General features: G+C 50.7%; 1 protein-coding gene across 3 annotated transcripts in view; it reads right to left on the bottom strand.

Moving 5' to 3' along the window:
• Positions 1–18,628, bottom strand: part of RBM33 (RNA binding motif protein 33) — an 84,591-nt gene that overhangs the window by 37,108 nt on the left and 28,855 nt on the right. For all 3 annotated transcript variants that reach the window (XM_053925981.2, XM_053925979.2, XM_053925980.2), the window contains exons 7-9: positions 14,495–14,703; positions 13,581–13,863; positions 10,575–10,633 (exon numbers count right to left, since the gene is read on the bottom strand). In XM_053925981.2, the coding sequence (XP_053781956.1) occupies positions 10,575–10,633; positions 13,581–13,863; positions 14,495–14,703 (551 nt within the window). The remainder of the gene's footprint in view (positions 1–10,574; positions 10,634–13,580; positions 13,864–14,494; positions 14,704–18,628) is intronic.

Genomic DNA, 18,628 nt, shown 5'->3' with positions numbered 1-18,628 from the left:
TTCAGTCTGCTGAGTCCCTCTGGGGCGTTCTTTCTTCTCCTTCTGCACCCATCTTCCTTTTCCACTTGCTCCGTAAGCTTTTAGCCATGTTTTATCGGAAAAGGATCACCACTCGCAGTCCACACACTCACGGGGACCAGTCCTTCAAAAGGTTCTGATGGTGATGAGTGAGTGGCAGGGAAAATGAAGTTAAACCCGCCTGTCCCCTGGTTCGCAGCAAGGTCCGACTGGCCACCCAGCCTACGAACACGCAGTCCGACGGCGACCAGCAGCACTCGCCTGCAGTAAAACCCCCTCCACTGAAAGGGCTGTCTCAGACGACTTCAAACTGTTTCGATGAATACTCGACTATCTGTCTTCTGGGGGAGGGGACACCAGGAAAGAGTATCAAACAGGGAAGTACAGAAGGGACAGGATAAGAGTCACTAAGACAACTCACAGTGAGAAATGCAAACCCACAGATCAAAAGTATGCCTCCAAGATGCTCAGAGGGAGCACACCGCAGCCTGAAACCTGCTACTGCTGATGTAAAAGGTACAAGAACCACTGAAAGGTGAATCTGTTAAAAATGAAAAAATAGGTAGTGTTCATGAGTTTTTAACTTACAAATCAGTAAAGAGTACACCCATCTGAAGACAAATGACAACACTGTCAGCCTTTGCTGTGCTATCAATGACTGCTGTCCCCTCACACTTGACTGTGGCCGTCACAAGTTGGTGGGTGGGGGCCCGCACAGGAGACAGCCGGTCTCCGCAGCACTGCAGCACGTAAGAAGCCCCTCTGCAGCAGCTGTGGGGGGTGTGCTTCTGCTGCCGCAGGGACGGTCCACGGGCACAGGCCTGGGGAGCACTGGGTCTGTCGCTCCATGCCCCCAGCATCACAGGGCACCATGGCAGACGGCTCTGTTACCACATCTGGTCAGACCTCTCACTGGAAAACAGGAGCGGCACGCTGACTCACAGGCTAAAAGTACTGGGCTGCCACGCCATCAGCCACATCTCCACTGCTCACATCTGGTTAATGAGTTGTGGTCTTGCTCACAATTAAAAGATGCTTGCAAAGGGGCTCCTGCCTTTCTGTCCTGACTGATAAACATGGTTTTCTTCACTACTTAACACATGAAGCCCCACTGGTCCTTGCTGCTTCCCTTGCCGAGCCCTTACTCATAACCCGTATCTTCCCACAACTGCCCAGGGCTTGCCCTCCTTTTGAGGTGGCTGCCACTCCGGGCTCTGCCCCTGGACCATGCTCCCTCCCCCTCCCGCAGAGCTAGTGCCCCGTCCTCCCACACTAGGTTTCCTCATTACAGTGAGGCCAAATGGGACTGCCAAAGCAGCTGCTGCCCCGCCGTAAGCACAAGGTCTGCCAGGTGCAGAGTCTGGCTCTGTAGAGCTGCGTGGAGTGCTCTCTCCTTGACTCCTTTGCCCTCTTCTAGAAAAGGGGCCTGCCAAGTTATGAAAACAAACTCAGAAAGACAGACCGGGGTGGTCAGTTTTCATAAGAAGTTCAAGCTGCCTGAGAACTGGGCACATTACTTCTTGGATCTCTGCGCACTTTCAGATTTCCTGGGAGATTATTTTAAGTAGTCTTAACTTCTAAAGAAATTTTTTGTTATTAAAGTGGAAATATATTGGGATCGCATATCTTGCCCCCTTTGGAACGCTAATACCTCGAAGTCCCCAAACCATCTTGTCTTTCACTAATCCATAAGCTGCCTAGCCACACACACAGAGGCAAGCAGATGTCCGTGGCCACAAGTAACCAGGCAGGGCCCGGCTCTGACTCCCAGCTGGCCTGTTGCCCAGAAGGCACCCATCAGCTCACACAGTGGCTGAGCAAGTGCGCCAGGCCTGCTCTCCCGCACAGCCCTGAGTCCATGGCAGCCTTCTCTAGGCCTTGGGCCCCCAACCTGTAGAGCAGGGATAGTGGGCAGTCCCTCCCTCCTGGGAGCAGGTGGAAGAACACGACCAAGCACGCACCTGTGATGCCCCCCACCCTGTGGACTAGATGCTCACTGGGCCTGGCACTGTCATTTCACAGGGCTCTGCGCAGGCAGCATCCCACCCTAAGAGGGACGCATTACTTCTGACAGTCACATGTCAGCACAGGCCCCTTCCTGTAACCTCTCTCTGTGCTCAAGCCGGAAGCCTGCCCAGAGAAGGGGTCACCCACCCCAACCACACTCCTACTGCAGCTCTCAGCCCCGCTCCCACTTCTGCGTGCCCCCAGTGCCGGCCCGTTGGTGTGCCTCACCAACACACTGCCACGCTCGGCCTGGCCCCACGCTGCAATCGAGGACACCAACGCCTGTTCAGTGGCTAGCTGCCCACAGAGCGCAGTGAGCGGCGGATGCTTCAGGAGGAAGTGAAGGAAGGGAGGCCAGAGAGAAGGAGGCTGGTAGAGCAGCCCGCAGGGTCCAGGGCTGGGTAGCCCTGGCCTACCTATAGTGTGTGGGGACCTGGGGCGGCCAACAGGCACCCAGCCTACCTCTCTTGACTCACCTCTAGGACTGACATCACTGAACTGGCACCACCGTGAGGTTGTAGAGAGGAAAAGTGAGGGAATGTAGGGCACCTCCCTCACCTGGCACCACGTGCCCACTTCTGAGGACCAGGTATTCTCTGAAGAAGGAAAGCCAGGAGGAGAGCACGGGATGCGGAGCGGCGCCACTGAGCAGGGCTGGGCGCAGGCGGCCGCCCGCCCTGGCTGCAGTCGAACCACGACTCACACATCTGACATGCTGCATTTGTCTCAGAAGGCAGTGCCTAGGAGTGACGGTTCACCCCCACACGCAGTGTCATTTGACAGAGTCGGTCCTAACAGGAAAGACAGACCGGCAGGGAGCAGGGAGACACAGAAGTCTGCAGGTCAGAGAAAGGGCAAGTCCAAGCCCGGAGAGGGTGGTCCCATGGGACCCAGGAGTGCCCGCCTAGGGGGACAGCTGAACTCAAGGACCTGAGTGCAGAAGCCCATGAGAACACTTTAAGCTGTCAGACCCTGAAGGCGGCTCCAGGAGAGCCCTGGGGCACCGCCTTTTTGAAACAGAAGGACACTCCCTGCAGAGCGGTGGCACTCACTCTCCTCCGCGTGTTGAACACAGACATCCCTCCCTCTGCGTGCCTGGTGCACGCTCTCACTGCTCCTGCAGGGTAAAGAGGACAATACTGTCCCTGGCTGAAAGCCCCCACAACCCAGCTGCAGCAAGGACCCTGGGCCTGGCTCTGGCCGACGAGATGAGATGGCCTCACCTGCAGCACCTTCTACCCTGCCCGTCCGCCACCTTTCACCTGGAATCCAGCAGAAAAAAAATAGGGTCCCTGATAACATCACAGAATGGCTATACCACCGTTAATCGAGGTTTTTGTGACGCGCAGTCCCTACACACCCCAACTGACCAAAGCCAGTCACAACGGTGTGGCCCCCACATGCGCAGAGGCAAACCCGGGTCCAGTGAGTGCCTCTCCCTTTGAAGAGAGACCCAACCCCGGTCTGCAGGGTGGAAGGCACATGACCCAGCACTTCCTGGTCAACTCAAGGCGTGAACCACACGCTCAGACTCTGGGTGTATCGAGTGCTCTTTCTTCGGTGGCCCCTGCTTCTGCTGGGACCAACCTGTCTTCACGTGATGCCGCAGACACCACGATTCCCCAGTCTGACTAGCCTGGCCTAAGAGGTCCTCTAGATGGGACTGTTTGTTACATAACGGCCATCCTTTCATGGGAGTAAAGGATAATAAATGACCAATTCCTTCTATCAGAAGCAGAATTAGTTAAAACTGTTAGCACCTTGTGAATACCTCACTTAACAGAAATTTTAGTACTAATGTAATTCTATCTTTTGTAAGAAAAGGCCACTTTAATCCTTTCAAATAATTGCTGTTTTGCTTTTCTTTATATCCCTTTAAAAATCCAAGGTAAGAAATTATCATTCTCTTTCACATAATTCTTACACAAATTGTACTTCCACTTTTTCGCATCTCTTGCTAATTACATGATGTTATCTCCACTAATCCTATTGAGGAAGAACTGATAACTCCCCTTATGAAAAAAGATGGAAACTTTGCATAAATTGCTTAGCACAAAGTTAATCATATAATGCAGAGAATAAAGAGGCTCTAACAGCTATTATATGACTTATCAGCTCCCCTAAAAGGGTCAGTTGATCTATTTTAATAAGACTAATTAAATACCTTAACAATATCATTGAAACTTCATGAATCTTTCAATAAATTACAACCCTCCTCTACATGTTTTCATTTCTTAATCTCACTTAAAATGCAAAGAACTATATAAGAAACCACAGACTCTTAAGAAGGCCTCTCAGTTAATTCTGATTAAATGGGTTAAATGGAAAGACTAAAGACCACTAGTGACCCCTGATGATGGAAATCACAGCCCTCTATGAAAATGCTAATCCTCTTATTTCAGTGTTTTCCTCAGACTGCTTTCTCTCGGCTGCAGCTCCCACACTCCCCTAGCAGGCACTCATTTGCGCAAAGACGCTGTGCGTGTGGTGAAGAAGCTGCCCCGGAGCCAGGCACTGGTTCACACTGGTGGAGGGAAGCCCGCAGGACCTCCCGACCCAGCAGGAAGATGACAGCGGGCACCCGGCAATGCTCGAGAGTGCGCTGTGAGCTACAGCATCTTCAGTCAGTTCAAAGTACTGCTTCTGGTACACGCACCAATACCTACTTATTTACATTATTTCACAGAAGAAAAGCCCTCTATTCCCACAGCTCACCCCCATTCTCCAGCAACAGCCTGCCCAGTGACGGTCCCCACACAGCAAACATTTCTACTTTACCACCTAGTGATGAGCACAGTCCGATACGGAGGCGATTCAACTACAGACCCCCAATTTCCGCCTGGTTCGCTGAGCAGCAGGTCAGTGCTGAGAGGAGGGAAGGGCGCAGCACCACGAAGAGACTCAGGCTGTCCCGGTCCCAGTCCCACATACTGCACCTGGTAGGTAGGTGGTCCTCAGCAACTTCATCTCCCAGACTCGGTCCCACCATCTGCACGGTGGAGCAGAGGGCGTCTGCCCAGGCGGAACAAAGGCCTGCGCAGAGCCTGGGTATGGCGCCCACTCAGGATTTCCTCATTGCCACTGACCTCCACCATCCACGCTCTAGGAGAGGAGCCTGTTCACCGGGACTGATTACAAAGGAGGCAGCAGCTGTTAGCTGGGCCACAGTCTGCGGGCTGTAACACCCTCCACGGGGTCCCTGACAGACAGCACCCGGACCCACCCCAAGCCACCTGCAGACACCCCTGCTCACCAAACCGAGACACAGATGCTTACAGCAGCTTCACTGACAGCAGCCTCAGGCCGGAAGCAATCCAAGTGTCCAAACGGGACAGACAGACAGGAGCACCCCCATAAATGGAATAATACTCATCAGTAAAAAAAGGACACACCACTGACAGGTGCAACCAAGTGGGTGTGCGAGTCCCAAGTGTACTGCGCTAAGTGGAGCGACAGGCTGAGCAGGACATGTGCACCATGGTGCCACCTGTGTGGCAAAGCTCTGGGCCCAGAGCCCAGGGAGAGGCTGTGGGCTGGGGAGAGGGCTGACAGCAAAGGGGCTACAGTGAGGTATGTGGGGACAGCATTGCTCCCCCTCTTAACTGCGCCAGTGACACAACTGCACAGACCTGCCAAACCCACAGACTCGTACACAGGGACTAAATTTTTTAAATCAAAGAAGTCTGATCTTTTAGAAGAAGCACTTTCAGGTACTTTATAACAGAACAGGGCCTCTTTCCAAATTTATCTTAAAAATGTATCTAAACAGAACTATGGGTCTTCAAAAACTCTGGGAAAATAAATAGTAAAAACAACCGGTGTGCTTCGCAGGACATGTCACTAGAACCGACAGGAGTTCTGAGGCTTCGGAACTTTGTGTTGTCAGCATTTTACTGGGTGAGCTACTGAATCCCAGGGGCCAGCTGCACTCAGTTTAAGTCTGCGCTATGCGGGGTAGGAAGCCTTTGTGGAAGGCTCTCATTTCAATCTAATGGTTTTTTACTTGGCCAGAGCACACAAAATAGATCACCAAACGCATCACAGTGCAACATTTACCATGGGGCAGAACCACCCCGTGACTGAGCAAGACCTGATTTCATGACTCCCACAGGCACCCCCGCCCCCTAGTGGCCTGTCCTACCCCCACCCACACAGCGTGTATGCTGACGGGACACAAGGCCAGTGGATGGGGCGCTGCAGTTTATGAGCTCCACGTTTAATCGGTGCTGCAGTGTTTAGCTGCTCCTCTTCCTGCTGCAGATGGGAATCCACTGATATGATTAAATTTGATGGTATGATAATATATGGTAATCATGATTAATCAGAAACCCACCAGCAAATGGAGGATGGTGGGTATCGTGTCACCTGCATTTTAAACTGCATTCTCTCCATGCAAGCCTGACGTCTTGACAGCTGGAAGGGCCTCGCACACGTTCCCTGCTACCACCCTTAGATCTGATAAAATGCCCATCGCCCCTTCCCCACTGTCAGTGCTAATAAACAGGAGGCATTGCAGGCAAGTTGTAACAACAGGATGGGTTCAAAAGAGAGACTGTGTCCGAGATGGAAGGGAGCCGGGTTCACAGCTGCACAGACCACCATCAGGAAGAATGGAATTGGATGCAGCAGTCTCATAAAACACAATTTGCATGGAAGGCCACCTAGAATGCATCCAGGAGCTGTCAATCACCACCACCTGGTCCCAAGCATGCCCTCGACACATGCGCACACACACAGGCACACAGACTGCACTCAGACCTACCTGTGAGAGCTGGGCCGACACAGGAAACGCCAATGGAAATCTCACTCACTGGGTCTACCTCAGGAGTGATGCAATGGGTAAGGCGACGAATTTAAAGAGAAAAGTCTTTTTTTAATGTGATTTTTAGTTTTAACTTAACAAAGTTCACTACGAAATTACTCAGCAGCCAAACTACTTAGTACTTAACTGGCCACTGTTGAAATATCAGCATTTCCCAACATAGCAAAGCAAGATCAATGGCTGGATGGGTTTGGAAACACCCGGGTCGAGACCCTTTCCCACGGGAGGGTGTCGGGAGTGCCTGCTGCACTCAATTCAGCAGCGCAGGGCATGGAGGACCCCCAGGTCAGCAACCTCTCAAGGCTACACTGTCAGATATTGTGAATCCAGATTTCAATGTTACTTTTTGAATGGGTAAACTTTAGAAACAATAAACACCTCTTGGAGGACAAATACATAACTGGAAAGTATACATAAGGAAAGGGCTTTATATTAAGAACAAAACATCAGAAACAGCCTCTGTGGAAAGTGGACCCATTAGACTAACCTGGGAAACAAGCAGTGCTGGGAAGTGGAAACAGAGACAGGTCTCAGGTTAGGCTGTCTCATCTCTGTGACTTTTAATTTAAAAAGGGCAGACATCATCACCTAGCCCAATTTCTAAGCATACCAGTTCTATAAGGAGAATTTCTCAAGTCTTCGTAAGACTGTCAAACAAAATAGACTTTTACGAAAGTGAAGTTGAGCGCTGCTGCGGACAAGAAGGGACACCGCAGCATCACTGACAGCTGTGCCCCAACGCCTGTCCAGTGCGGGAATCTAGAGGCCTTGCACTTCCTGCCTGTGGCTTCTACTCTTCCATCAGGGGGAGAGCTGAACCCCTGCAGCGCTAAGTGCACAAATTCACGTGTGTGTCCTTGAAAACAGCAAGTGAGCGAGTACTGCACACCCTCGCTGCGCTGCTCACCGTATGGAGCGCCCAGTAAAGGGCAGGAGAGCTCACTGCTCTGCTCCCTTGTGCGCCCTGCCAGCTGCTCCCCGCCCCTCTGCGCACAGGCCCAGGTGCCCCCTTGGGCACAGAATGACTGGGACTCCCTGGAAGTTTCTCTATGGACATGAACCCGGTGCTCACGGATCGAGGTGAAGCTGCCAACGAAAGAACCCCCCATCCCAGGAGCGATGAGGCCTCACTTCATGGCTCAGGCGGAGACAAACGGGATCCCAGGGACCTCGCTCTTGCTGCCCAGAGTTCCGTAACACTCAACCACGCCCGAAGAGGAATCCGCCATTGGCCTCCTGACATGCTTTATCAGCGTGTGTCTCTGTGTGCACTCATTTTACAAAACAAGAGTCAATTTGGGGCACATGGACCCAAGAACAAGGACCGCGCCCACGGGCCCTGGCCATCAGGAAGCCATCCCCAAGGGGCTCTGGAAAGCCACAAGCCCTGGTCCCCCTGCTCTTACAACACTACTTGGGGAAATGGCCTTAAGGGCCACAGCTGGGCTCCCTGCCACTCTGCAAGCCCTCATCAGGGTCTGTGCACCGGCACCATGCGGAGCACTCGGCGTGGAGGGGAGATGCGCCCATGTTCCCAACACTACATTCACCACAAGAGCAGCATGATCAGTCTGGTCGTCCTGAAGGAAAAGCCAGTGTCACTCAAAAACGACATTGCGTGAGTAAGACAACAGAAGGTGACCTAGCATGAACCTCCTGTCCCAACAGCATTCTAAGGGGCAACTTAAAAATGTAATACTTCCACTGTATGTTAATATCGACCCCACATCCGGTCACTCTTTCTAAGGGAGACTAGCTACAGAAACAAACGGAGCACTGCATTTCCAAGAGCCCAAGTCCACTGTAACCAGTTAAGATCTAGCATCTGGGGCTTAAGAACAGCCGCGCGTTACAGAGCAAGGAGCATCCGAGCTGAAGCAGCATTCCGCAGGTCATCGCGCTACATGAGGGACATGTGGTGCGACTGTTTCCTGTCATCTGTGCACGCTCCCAAGCTCAAAACCAACGAAACCTAATGCTGCACTCCTCAGCCACTGCCCAAAGCAGCCCTGAGCCCTATGGCAGCCGAAGTGCAGTCTCTCACAAAGCGCTCTGTCACTGCCCCCTTGCAGCAAGTCCAATCTGGGGCCTCCAGTGTCACCGTCCCATTTGCCCAGCAGGAAAACACAGGTGAAAACTGCAAACAATATTCTAATTTTATGTTAGTGAACATATTTTTGCAAAAATATCAATTACATACAACGTTACTTTATGTTTTTCTTCAACTACAATTGCTTTGTTGTGTCAATTTTTTTCCTACAACACACGTTTTTGGAAGTCCAGTAACAACCCCACACAGACGCTCACAACCCTGGGAAATGGTGCACACTGGAATGGCCAGGGCTCTCCAGGCTCTGGCCAACTCGCTGCCTCCCCAGGGGCTGCAGTCTGATGCCTGAGCACACACAAGCTTGGCCTGGGGTGATGCAATTCATAAGCTTACTGACTGAAATCAACAGTCTGAATAGGAAACTGTACGAAATAAATATCACCTGATTTTTAAAACATAGTTAGTTTTTAAAATTTGAATAGTAGTTTAAAGAAAAAATTAGCTAATATATGGGAATGAAATCAGTAAAAATCAGTTTTAGAAACCATATTGTAATTCACAAAAAATTATTACAGCCCTGGCTGGTGTGGCTCAGTAGATTGAGAGCTGGCCTGCAAAACAAAAGGTTGCTGGTTCAATTCCCAGTCAGGGAACATACCCGGGTTGTGGGCCAGGTCAGGTCCCAAGTAGGGGGCATACAGAGAGGCAACCGCATGTTGGGGTTGCCTCTCTTTTTCCCTCCCTTATCCCTCTCTTTCTCCCTCCCTTATCCTCCGTCTAAAATAAATAAATGAAGTATTTAAAAAAGATTACTACAAATCGAGGAAGTTTCTAAAATACTCCAAACCTTAAACCCAATACTGATTTCATTTTTGAATAATCATCTCACTACACATCTAGATCCATCATTAAAACCTTTTGCTAAATTGCACACATAAACCTATCTACTGAAGCATCAAAGCTGGAGTCAATAATCTAAGTAGTTCATGAAGAACAGGCTGGCTAGCCGAAGCAAAACCACATTTGTTGTACAGACAAATCACATTAAAATTTCATGCTTGGCCCATGTTTCCAGCATTGTTTTTAAAAAGAACATGTCCTCATCGAGTCCCGAAAACCACGAACCAAAGGCAAATCGAACCCAAAACTCAAATAAACAATATTTACTTTCACAGATACAACTATTTAATGGATTATTTTTCCTTCCAGTTAAGACATGTTAGAAGAATGAGTATTTAAAAGACAAAGCCTTCCTTTTCAAATACACAATCAACTGCCATTAAGACTCCTGAGGTCTCTTTAAAAACAAGGAGACACCTCATCAGCATTCCCCAGAACGTCACACATACGCCCACGTGCCCACCCGCACACACTCTACCAAAGCGAGGCTCCTCACTTAACATCAGGAAATAATAAAATCTAAATTCATGCTGTGTAAGGTGAAAAGCGTGCCACTGATGACTCTGATTCAACTGTTTTACAGTTAAACAAAACTAATTCCATTCGTAAAAATCCACTGCCCTAAGGCTTTTAACAAACATTTTCCACTGCAAAAATAAAGTCAATATTTACACATCCTTAAACTTTGGTGCAGCGGGACCCTCATGTGTGTGGCACTGGTGTCCCCGAGTATGTATGTGCTCAGCACCTGGGAGCAGGAGGGCAGCTGCTACTCACGGGGAATCGCTGGGGTCCCACGGCAGGTCTCGGCTGGCTCGGCACGGGCAGCAAGGGCACTGTGGAGAGACAGCTCGAGTTACAAACACGTTGCTCTCACTCCGACCAGCGGCCCCAGCAAGCCCAAGCGCTGAGTTTAACGTAAAGCACGCACGGTGCACACAACGTAAAACACACCAGGTCTCCACTGAGGGAAAGTGGTGAGCAGGGCTGCTGTCTTCACACAACAGCTCAGGCAGAAGCTGACATTTCAACAGTGAAGTCCTACGTACAGCTAAAATATTTTGCAACAAAAGAACAACCTACTTTGTTTTTTACACCCATACCAGGTTACCCAGGTTATCCAATCCCAGTCCTATCTTCCTGCTCCAATCAACCCCACCTTGAAATCTAAACCCTCTAGAGCCGTTAAGGAAGGGCAGGGCAGAGGAAGGAGAGCATGAAGCAGGCGGAGGAAGGAACGTAGAGCCCAGGGACTGGCACACAGAACCGCCTCCTGTTCTGCTGCTCTGAGACAAGCAGAACCCCTACTCTACCAGGAGGACAGCACTGCCTTCACGAGGTGGGGAGGCAGGCGCCGGGCCAGCACCCTCCGCTGTGCCAGAACGCCAGGGGGCGCTCCTGACCTGGGGTGGGCAGCCCTCGGAGTGTCAGGGCCTGTGCCAGCCCTGGCCCCTCCTCAAGTTCACATGCTGGAGGCCTGAATCCAGCAACTCCCAGCAGGGCTGTATTTGTGGACACAGAGGTGACGAAGGCAGAACGGGTCCTGTGAGTGAGACAGGCTGGTGCCCTTGCAGGGAGAGAGTGCACACAGACAGGCACAGAGGAGCAACCTGTGAGGCCGCCGCAGAGTCAGAATATAACTTGTAAGTTAGAAATGTAGTAATAACTATACGCTGTCTTAAAACAGCACATTCTAAAGAAATGTCTGGTAAATTAGAGTACAGAAATTATCCAGTTTAAAAGTCAACCAAAACTGCTTTAAAAACAGTGTTGAAATATTTTTTTTAGAACTATGGTTACTCAAGGCATTCTATAAGCCTTGTTAATGTCACGTGTCCAATTTATAAAGTGACGGTGTGTCTGAGCCTCTGATACTACTCAACCAAAGCAATGTGTCACTGAAAATACTTATTTTGATAAAATGTAAAAAAGGCAGAAGTCCATCCCTCTCTGAAGAGTTTAATCCAATGAGTCAGAATTTCAAAACCAAAGTCAATTTGCAAGACTTCATAAAAAATAGTACCCAATATTCTATAACACTGGCTAAAAGGCACTGGGTACATCAATTATATATGCAAAGCAAACAGATCAGAAAGTGGGGAAAGAAACTAGAGTGTCTCTAACCTCAAAAGATTATCACAAAATTGAGGAAGAAAAAAACCACATGTTAACATAAAGATAACAGTTTTGAAACTATATACCAAATATAAAACTCCCAGATCGTTAAGAACACATACCACGTATTTTTAAACTTGGATTTAAACATCAATTACTATCAAATAATCCCAATATAATAAATGGTAAAAAAAACTTAAGGCTGTTGAACTGGGGGAAACAGCAGCAAGAAATCTAGGGGAAATCTCCTGGAAAAACCTGATTATAATTAAGAGATTTCTTACACAGAAGCCTTCTGACCACTGGCATTTTAAAAAATAAACAAACTGCAAAAAGCCGTAAGAGAAAAAGAATAAAAGTTGACGAGAGCATCTGACAGCAGGCATGAAGGGGCAGACACGAACCTAGCCTGGCCAGGAGAGGGCCTCTGTCAGCCCACCAGGGAGTCTGCGACCTGCCCCCACAGGGCTGGGTCTGCAGGAAGGAAGTTGTGCCCACCTCTCGGAGTACCTAAAACTCATGCTGTTAACCTGAACCTTGAACTCTGAATATGTGATATTTAACATGTTTACCTTCTGTTGTCTCATGTACTTAATGGCCTAGATCAGCTTCCATTCACTGCAGCAGTCGTAGCAGTGAGCATCTCAAGAATGCGTGGCACTTGCACCAGAACTGCTTAATCCCAATTTGATGGAACACGCATCCTCGAAAAGTGAGCCTGTGCCATCAGGACTCCATGTGCCGACGCCATCAGCTCTCACAAAGACTGTCACCTCCCCTCCTGCAGAACCACAGCCCCAGGAGCCCCAGGGACCCTCCGTCTATCCTGGGCAGCCCGTGCTAGACGCACAGCCTCTCTCAGCAAGAGCAGCTCTCCACCTCAGCCCAGTCCCTGGCTCCCCCTGCCAGTGCGACTCGAGATCAAAGTGACCGTGGCCCTGGGGAAGGAGTGTGCGCCACAGCCCTGTGCTCTAAGGCCACAGCACAGCCTCACAGGGCCTCCAGGCTGCCGGCCTGCTCCACACTCCCGAGTCCTGTACTCGGGCTTCTCCACAAGTACTGAAATTTCTCAGCCGCACCTCTGCCAGCCCAACTTCACGGCCCCCAGCACCCATGCTGGCCTCAGCCCATCCCTGTCTGCTCTGATGGAGACCTAGCTATCCCAAAGGATGAGGCTGTTTTCCTCCCCAGACGGTCCCGGCTCTGGAGGTGGGGCGAGGGCCTTCTTGGCCTCTACTGCTGTTCCCACCCCAGGTATTCCACATGAGCTGCCTGTCTCCACCCCACCAGCTCCCGGCCTCCCTCCTCTCTGACCTCCCAGTGAAGGGAGAGGGGTCACTTAGAACTCACAAATGAAGGTGGATCTGTACCCTCCCACTCCCAGCTAGGAGGAGGACTCGTGGGAAGCCCTGAGTGGGACCCGGGCAGACCACTGCACAAACACTCCTCCCAGGGGATCCTGGACACACATCACACTCTCCCCATGCTTCTGCTTCCCTCTCAACTCAGGGCTTCCCACCCAATCCGAACCGAAGACAGACACTTCTCAGCGAACGGCCTGGCCCCGGAAGCAGCAGGTGTTGGAGTGGCTGGGGAAGGCATCTGGAAGCCACACCGTCCTTTGGCCACGGCAGCCCATGACTTTACAGCAGTAGAGGAGACACATACCCTGGACGGGTGTCACCACCGCCCCTTTGAAGTGGGGATTTATGTGGATGTTCTTGGGCTGCTGAGGAGTCACAGGCGGAGGGGTCATCATCACCCTGGGGGCTTCCATCTGGGGCGGCACGTGCATCCCCTGCGGTGGCGAGGGGTGGTGTGGGGGCTGCAGGGGCAGCAGCGGCTGCAGGGGCTGCTGCTGGAACAGGCTCCGGATGGGCTGCTGCTGGGGCGGTGGCGGAGGCGGGGGAGGCTGAGGCTGTGCTGGAGGGATTAGCCTTGGAGAGTGCGTCTAAAAACCACCAAAAAAGACAAAATCACAGGAATTAACATTTAGAAGCAAAGTAGACAACTGACATGGTACAGATTTACACGGACTGAAATGTAAAAGTTACAAGTTGGAACTGAGTTCACAGTAACAAGTTGTACGAGACAGCTCCAACTTAGAGTGAGTTCACACCAACTACGTGGACCAGACTCCAGGTAGAGCAGCTGTTCACCTGCGCAGTGAGCCTACCATCTCGTCATGTGATCGGTCTCAGGGTGAGGAGGAGGTGTGGCAACCAGAAAGACCTCCGTCCAACCCAGCAAACTGCCCGCAGAGAGCCCAGCCCCATGCTGAGGACCAAACACAGGCCGCCCCGGGCCCGCGCCGCAAGGCTCCTCTGAGGTTGTCCCTACAGAGGAAGGTCACACTGCAACTTCCTTCCTGAGCAGTTACATGCAGAACGATTTTTCCTGCCCTACAGATCCCAGAGGACAGAACGTGGAAGACCACACAGAGGAAACTGTGCTGGACTATAAAGAAATGTTAGCCGTTATTCCTACTACTAAACCTCACTTCCAGACACAGAACACCACACCCAGAAAAGCCTACTTCCATCTGCTCTGGTTTTAGGCTCTCAATGTGACTGTGACGTTACCACGACAGGAGGCTGTGTGGGGAGCAGCGCGGGGCGGTGGTCTTTCATGCGGCCCCGCTCGCTGCTCTCTCTCCGCTGGTCCCCCAGGCCACGACACATCAGGGCGCCGCCTCTCCGTCCGCCCCGCCGTGAGCCATAGCGGCCCTGCTTGTGCTGGCGCTCCCTTTCTTCAAATTCGAGCAGCGCAGCTTTGGCCTCCGCTGAGAGCTCTGTTGGGAAGGAGGCACACGCGTCAGAAACACGCAGAGAGTGGGAAGAGGGCTCTCAGGGAGCACTCAGGGAAGACGCACGGGACAGCAAAACCCTGCCACAGCGGCATGGCCCCCACAACAGACAACTGCTCCACAGGAGTGAGTAGGACCCCCAGGGCCACCAGTGAGGCCTGCTCAGTGAGGGCACACTCTGCCTGTGGGCCACCAGCGTCTCCTGTGTGAGCGAACCGGAAGGTGCCTTCACTCAGGACCACTGACGTCCATGTGCAGAGGGCAGCTACAGTGAGCACGTGATTTGGCTGCTGGGCGTGGGCCGCCATGCCCTCGCACCGTGCCGGCTGACGGCACCGCTCAGGGCCCGGCTGCACACGTGGCTGTCCGAGGGACCTCGGCACACGCACCCTTGAGGCACAGGGGCATAGCAACTCAGGAAGTTTATGCGACAAAACAAATTCCTGACTCTTCTGCATTTAAAATAAAACTATTAGTGCAATCACTCTGAAGTCAAATAATTAGAGTCAATTTTATAAAGAACAGAAAGCATTTACTACTATTATCATTTCAAATTTCTAGTTTTGTTAAAAAAGAAAAAGTCTTTAACACGTGAAGAAAGATTGAAACGCACGCCCTCTGACGAAGAGCCACATCAAATGAGAACTCAGTCAGCTGAGTAACAGCCCACGATGCCAACCTGTATGGGGCACCAGTAGCCCCCCACCTCCACCCCCGTCTGACCGCTTTAGGAATCTGAAACACAGGGACTCTGCCCTTAAGAAACCCTAGGGGCACATTATCCTAAATTCTAAAGAAAAAGACTGGCAGACTCAACGCGGCTCCTTTATTTAAGTACTGGGGTAGCCCAGTACTCTTACGCGTCCTCATACATGATGCACGCACATCGAGAAGCAGCCTGGCGCCTGCCTGCACAGTGGAGGGGCAGTGCCAATGTCACTGGTGTGTCTCCTCCCCGGTCAGCTCCAAACTCTTCCAAAATCTCTAAGCCCCATTTCATTTCCTTGAAACAGTTTCTATGGTAACCCCTCCCCTTCAAATGAATCAAGACCCCACTGAAAAAGAAAATTTAATTTCTTCTTAACGAGCACGGACTCTCACTCTCATCTTCACTGCAGGGTTGGCTCACACACACTTCTTCTGTGGTGAATCAGCGATTATTTTTCCAGTGGTTCCAAGTGTCAAGATTAATTTCACTATCCCCAGTAATAAAATGGTTTCAAATGACATCTTTAATCAGCAAGAAAAATGCCTTCCTCCAATTGAGACAAGCTGTCACAAAAGGTCACCAAAATATGACAGGATGGAAATTACATTTGTAACTTCAACTGAAATGTTAATTTCCCTTTCCGTGTTTTCTGAACTATGTCCAGATTCTGAAGTAAAGGGATACAGGTCAGCATAAGGAAGTTCTGCACCACACTGTTCCTTTCTAAAATGCACTTAAGGAAAACATATTTCCATACAAATAATTGCGTAACAGTTGGACTAACACACAACGAATAAGTACTAATGGAGCACACAGTTTATCTGGCAGAACAGAAAGAACGAAGGGTAGTCCGGGTTTTGCACGACTGAATCGGGGAGTGAGTAGAAAGCTGCACACGAGAGCAGGCGGAGCAGGGGGAGGGCAGGGCCGGCACCAGGGTCTGCAGCTGCTTGTGCCCAGAGGAGACACTCCCTGCAGGTCCTGTGCCTTCAGCAACACTAACCAAGGGCAGTATTTAAAGTGAACATCATGCATCGCAAGATTTTCTTTAGGCTAAGGCAATAAAGCATAATTGAACATAATAATGTGCCAACAAAACTTGGAATATCACAAAATCTAAATGCCTACTACTAGACCATGAGAAAAAGCCTAACTAAGATAAGCAGTCTCTCCTTTACGCCAGGCGCCGCCCTCAGAGAGAACGGAGTTCACCATGGGGCCGAAGCTTCTGTGCCGACGCCTTAGAGGAACTGGTCACTGATGTCTGCATTTGGGAGATGGCTTCTGCCGTTACCATTTAAAACAAGCCACTCCCTTACCCTCCCAGGTTCCAGAAACCCTTCTCCGCCAGGTCCCCCAGGAAAAGCCCTTGTACCCCGTGGCACCCTTAGTGTGTAATGAATGAGCGCACCTTCCAGGCATAACGATTTGTACCATCCTTGGGAACATTGAGAAACAGACATGTTTTCTGTAAGGTTTTATTCCCTGAACCTTTGTTGAGGGAAGAAGTTCATGACTTAAGATCTTAACCTAGACAAAGGCCCAAAATTCTAACCCACTCAGCATTCCAAAATGCAGACTGCCAGCTCTGTGCTAGGCCCGCAGCTGTCTGGACTGCCATACGTTGAGTCCGCGTTCTTCACCCCTCGGACTGCCATCGCACACCTGCGGTGAGACGGCCTCACTGCGCCCAAAACACCCCAGAGACTGTGAAGAGAACTCCCGTTGCACATGCACACTGGAGCCTCAGAACCTCATTTCGTTCTTCTTTTTAAAGACCGGGACCTTCTCAATAGTAATCAATGATTTCACAAAATAACTGTTTTTACTGGTATTCAAAATGTTAAAGACATTATTTTCCAAAATGCACGAGATGAGAAATGTATTCTGGTAGCAAGATACTAAAACTAAAAGCCGTTACAAAGAGCAGGTGAACAGCTTTAATCAGACAAACGCGAGCACTTCTCCCCAAAACCTCAAGCTACAGCCCCATCATCACACGCACGCAGACATGTGGTGGGGAAGTGCCCAGGTCACCGGCCCCGGCCCCAGCGCTCTCTTTAGGAGAGCATCTTTCTTATAAACAAACCTGACCTTCTGTCTAGGGGAGGAGAGGTACATGCTAAGGTCATAAGGCAGCTCGCTGTTCTAGGAAACCAATCTTTAAATGGGCAGAAAAATCCCTTTTGTACCCGGAATCACCCTAACTTTTTGGTTACTAGAAACCCTGTTTCTGAACACTCAGCCATCTCAGGCTGCAGCTCCCACGCATGGAGCCGAGAAAGAACTTGGCAGTCCCAGTTCTGTGATCTGACCAAGCGACTATCCTGCTGCACAAATGCATTTAAAGTCCTTCTTTAAGCTGCAGGAACAGTAAGCGGTCAAACTGTTTGTGTGTGACTCACAGGCCTCTGAGGACCTCAGGCGTCTTCCCCCGTACTTAAAGGGGCTGACTTGCCCACCACTAACCCCTTCCAGCCTCTGGTCGCGACATGACATGGCTAGAAAGCTGCCAGAGGCCTTAAAAAAGTAAAAAAGGAATTCTACACAAGTTCTTTAACAAAGGAAGTACAAATGGCCCTGAAAAGAACAAAGTGAGACAAGGTCCTGAAAACAGAAGCAAGAATAAACCAAACACAAGTTTGGAACAAGGAAGGACAAGCTGCACATCTCGCCATTGTCCATACCAGGGTCGAGGTGAGGCGGACAGTGACAAGACAGCCAGAGGCTCCGCAGAGGCAGCGAGGGTCAGGGGAGGGTGACCCATGAAATCCACCACAATCTATAGGGAGCTGGCAGCAGAGGGAAAGGTTCCTCTGTTCTTAATGGTGACTGTCAAGTGATTTCTCAGCCTCAGAACATGTGGCTACCCCAGTTTTGATGACTGGATGCATCAGGTCCCCAGCTGATGTAACAAGGCCACGCCCAGCTAATGCAGCAGCACAGACACCTCTGCCCGCTCCCAGAGCCCCAGTCTGACAGGCGTGCCCAGTGGGCCTGCTCTGTGACGTCACCGCTCCTCCTGCTCAACTGAAGGGCACTTTTGCTTTTCTCTCATGCCTTAAGACCTTTACTTCATCTCCTTTTACCCAAGACCAAGTTCAAATCCTCTTTCTTAGAAATTTCTACAGTCCTGGACTGGCAACTTTATACCTAACTTGAGAAAAGTCTTAGGAAATCTTGGGCCCAGAGGTGGAGAAG

The sequence above is a fragment of the Desmodus rotundus genome, chromosome 6 (genome assembly GCF_022682495.2).
Source record: "Desmodus rotundus isolate HL8 chromosome 6, HLdesRot8A.1, whole genome shotgun sequence".
Taxonomy (NCBI): Eukaryota; Metazoa; Chordata; class Mammalia; order Chiroptera; family Phyllostomidae; genus Desmodus; species Desmodus rotundus.
Note: the sequence above shows the minus strand (reverse complement) of the source record. Positions and strands in the feature narration are given on the sequence as shown.